We start from the raw sequence: 2,705 nt of genomic DNA on the forward strand, positions 1-2,705 counted from the left end.
ACACAAAACCCGGTTCTATACTGTACTCCAAGTAAATGGATAGGAAAAGCTCGCCTGAACTGGGACAGTCTCTGAGTTCCTATCTTGTATCATAAGGCTCAAGGAAGCAGAATTCAATGGCATTCTCAACAGCTGAAGCAGAATATATATAATCAACATCCTATTGTGGTCAAGTACTATGGACCAAGCAACAAATTGGAAGAGCTTGAGTCCAACTCAAGAGGGATAAATACAGTGATTGCCGAAGATCAAGTTGCAAACATCTTCACTAAAAGCCCTGTGAAGAAAGCATTCTAAGAAAGATCACCTTGCACTAGGGGATGAAGAAACACAACTGAGAACTTAGTTCCTCATTATTGGTTATGAAAGTCATAGTCAGGTAAAAGCTAGCTAAAATATTTTCTGGCTAAGTCTAACTCACCTTTATACTGTTACAGGTAGACACGTATGATGAATATAGAAGCAGATGCTGCACTGCATGATGAATAAGGGGATAAATCTCACTTGCCAGACCTATTAGGGAACCTAGTTCTCTAACAACAGGTCAGTGGTTTCTTTGTTCTTTCATACACAATTTAAAATGAACAAAAAAATAATACCACATCATCATCAGCATGACAGTCTATTTTAAGTCGTGTGTCTTCATCCAATACGTCACAGCCCAAATGTCTCCTTTCTCTAAACAATAAATCTCCCAAGCAAAAGGGTGTTGCCATTTCAAAACGGGTCCCTCATCATAATTAGATCAACATCACAACCCATTTCTCTTCAAAACTCAAAATTCCCTATTTGTCTTCTCTTTTCTCAATCCCTCGAGAATAATCTCATCATGTCTGAAAATCAAGCAACCGTTAGCATGCCTGATAGCACTATGATTGAGTCCTCACTAGTGAGAAGTTCAGCAGTGAACATCTCTCCAAACCCTAAAGAAGAGTCTCATCCACGCTCTACTCCCTTTCCTACCTTCTCTAAGTCCACCCCTCCTCTAAGAAAGTCTGAAGATGTCTGTCCTTCTCCAGTCTCACCAGTCAAACAGAGTCAATAGAGTGAACAATAGAACCTTGTTCAGGAACCTTCTACCCTATCCATAGTTGAGCACTTGAGTGAAGAACGAGTGAACAGTCATGGAGAGACTGAGATCTCCCGGACAAGTGATGACTCTAAAGACATCACTACTTTGTCTGTTGAAATTTCCATGGATAGCCGAGGGAAGAAATAGAAGAAGAGGGAGCAATTGTGGTTTTTGAACAGCCGGCACAAGATGATGTTACGGGGACCCCAAATAATGAACCTGATCCCTCCGTGGAGAATCCAGGTTAGGAGTCATCCTCCCAGGTCAGTGTTGATCCTGTTCCTTCTCCCCATTTCGATGTTGAGCCTTTGAATATGGTGGTGCCTGAGACAAATCCTGACAGTTAAGAAGATGCAAATGATTTGGTGTATGCTAGTTTTATTAGGGCTAGGACTAAGCCAGTGGTAACTTCAGATCCACCTCCTAAGCGACTTACTACTCAGTTGCAGCAAAAGGAGGCTCTAGAGTTTGCCCTCAAGAAGAGTAAAAGGAGTAGAAGAAGGAGAAGTTTGGTCAAAGATGGAAAAGTTGTACAAGAAGAGGATGTTCCTGTAGTGAGTGTGGATGAGGAAACCAAAGAGGAACCTAGTTCCCTGTCCCGCAAGTCTTCAAGGAAGAAGCACTCTCTCTCTCAATCCGAAAAGCACACCTCTAAGGGTGCCGAGAGTTCTTCTAAGAGTGATGTTGCTGGTTCCAGTAAAAAGTTGGCAAAATGTTCCAGTGACAAGAAAGTGAAGAAACGTGGTGACAAGTCTAATGAGGAAGAAGTCGAGAAATCTGGTGAACATAGACAGAGTAAGTCAATGGAGAAGGGAAAATTTGTTGGCAAGTCAGTGAAAAGAAAGAGGGATGATGATGATAAGAAACCTGGTTCTGTCAAGAAAGAAAAAGTAAGTGAAACTCTGAGGTCTGAGAAAAGGAAGCTGGGGAATCAGAAAGTTGTTACATATCGCGTTTTCGTACATTAATGTTTCGTCTTTAGTTAACCGACGTAGACTCGGGGATGAGATTATCTTGAGGTTAACATATTTATGCTATTTATAACAAGCGATAATTAAGTTTCATGAAGGATAAATGGTACACAAATTAAAGAAAACGAGTTTCGTTGAGGGTGGCCGATTTGGGATAAAATACGGGTCGAGCGATAATACCAGATAATTATGGACTAGCACTATACAAGGTACCATATGACCACTGTAGTATGATGTATAAAGTATATTAAAAATAAATAGAATTTTAAGTAATTTGAGATAATTTTTAATTATGCGGGTAATTGGTTAATTATCGGGTAGCGAGACATTACCTAGTTAACTATTAAATTATGGGATAAGACTAATACCCACCCCTCCTCCCTAAAAAAATCGTGGCAGCAAGAAAAGCTAGTAAGGCAAATGACTAAAGGTCATATGATCTCTAGGTGTCAAACTAATAATTAGCCACTTTTACAAAAGCTTTTAACAAAGCTTCATTTCCATGTTTTGAATACAAAGACACAAATCAAAAATATTAGTCACTTTCCTACAATTAGCACTTAGGAGTGAATGAATAGTTCTACAAGAACAGAACGTACAATTCATATAAGATCTTCAACATAGTTTTGATCTAATCACTTCATTAATTACGAAAATTCTTG

The 2,705-nt window shown here is 39.3% G+C and overlaps 1 protein-coding gene across 1 annotated transcript; it reads left to right on the plus strand.

The window, feature by feature from the left end:
* The first annotated feature begins 856 nt into the window (after positions 1–856).
* On the plus strand, positions 857–2,040 carry LOC138883960 (uncharacterized). Its single transcript, XM_070164687.1, has 3 exons — positions 857–1,003; positions 1,204–1,315; positions 1,421–2,040. The coding sequence occupies exons 1-3, from the start codon at positions 857–859 to the stop codon at positions 2,038–2,040; spliced, it is 879 nt and encodes a 292-aa protein (XP_070020788.1).
* Positions 2,041–2,705: the final 665 nt, after the last annotated feature.

The sequence above is a fragment of the Nicotiana sylvestris genome, chromosome 12 (genome assembly GCF_000393655.2).
Source record: "Nicotiana sylvestris chromosome 12, ASM39365v2, whole genome shotgun sequence".
NCBI classification, from domain to species: Eukaryota; Viridiplantae; Streptophyta; class Magnoliopsida; order Solanales; family Solanaceae; genus Nicotiana; species Nicotiana sylvestris.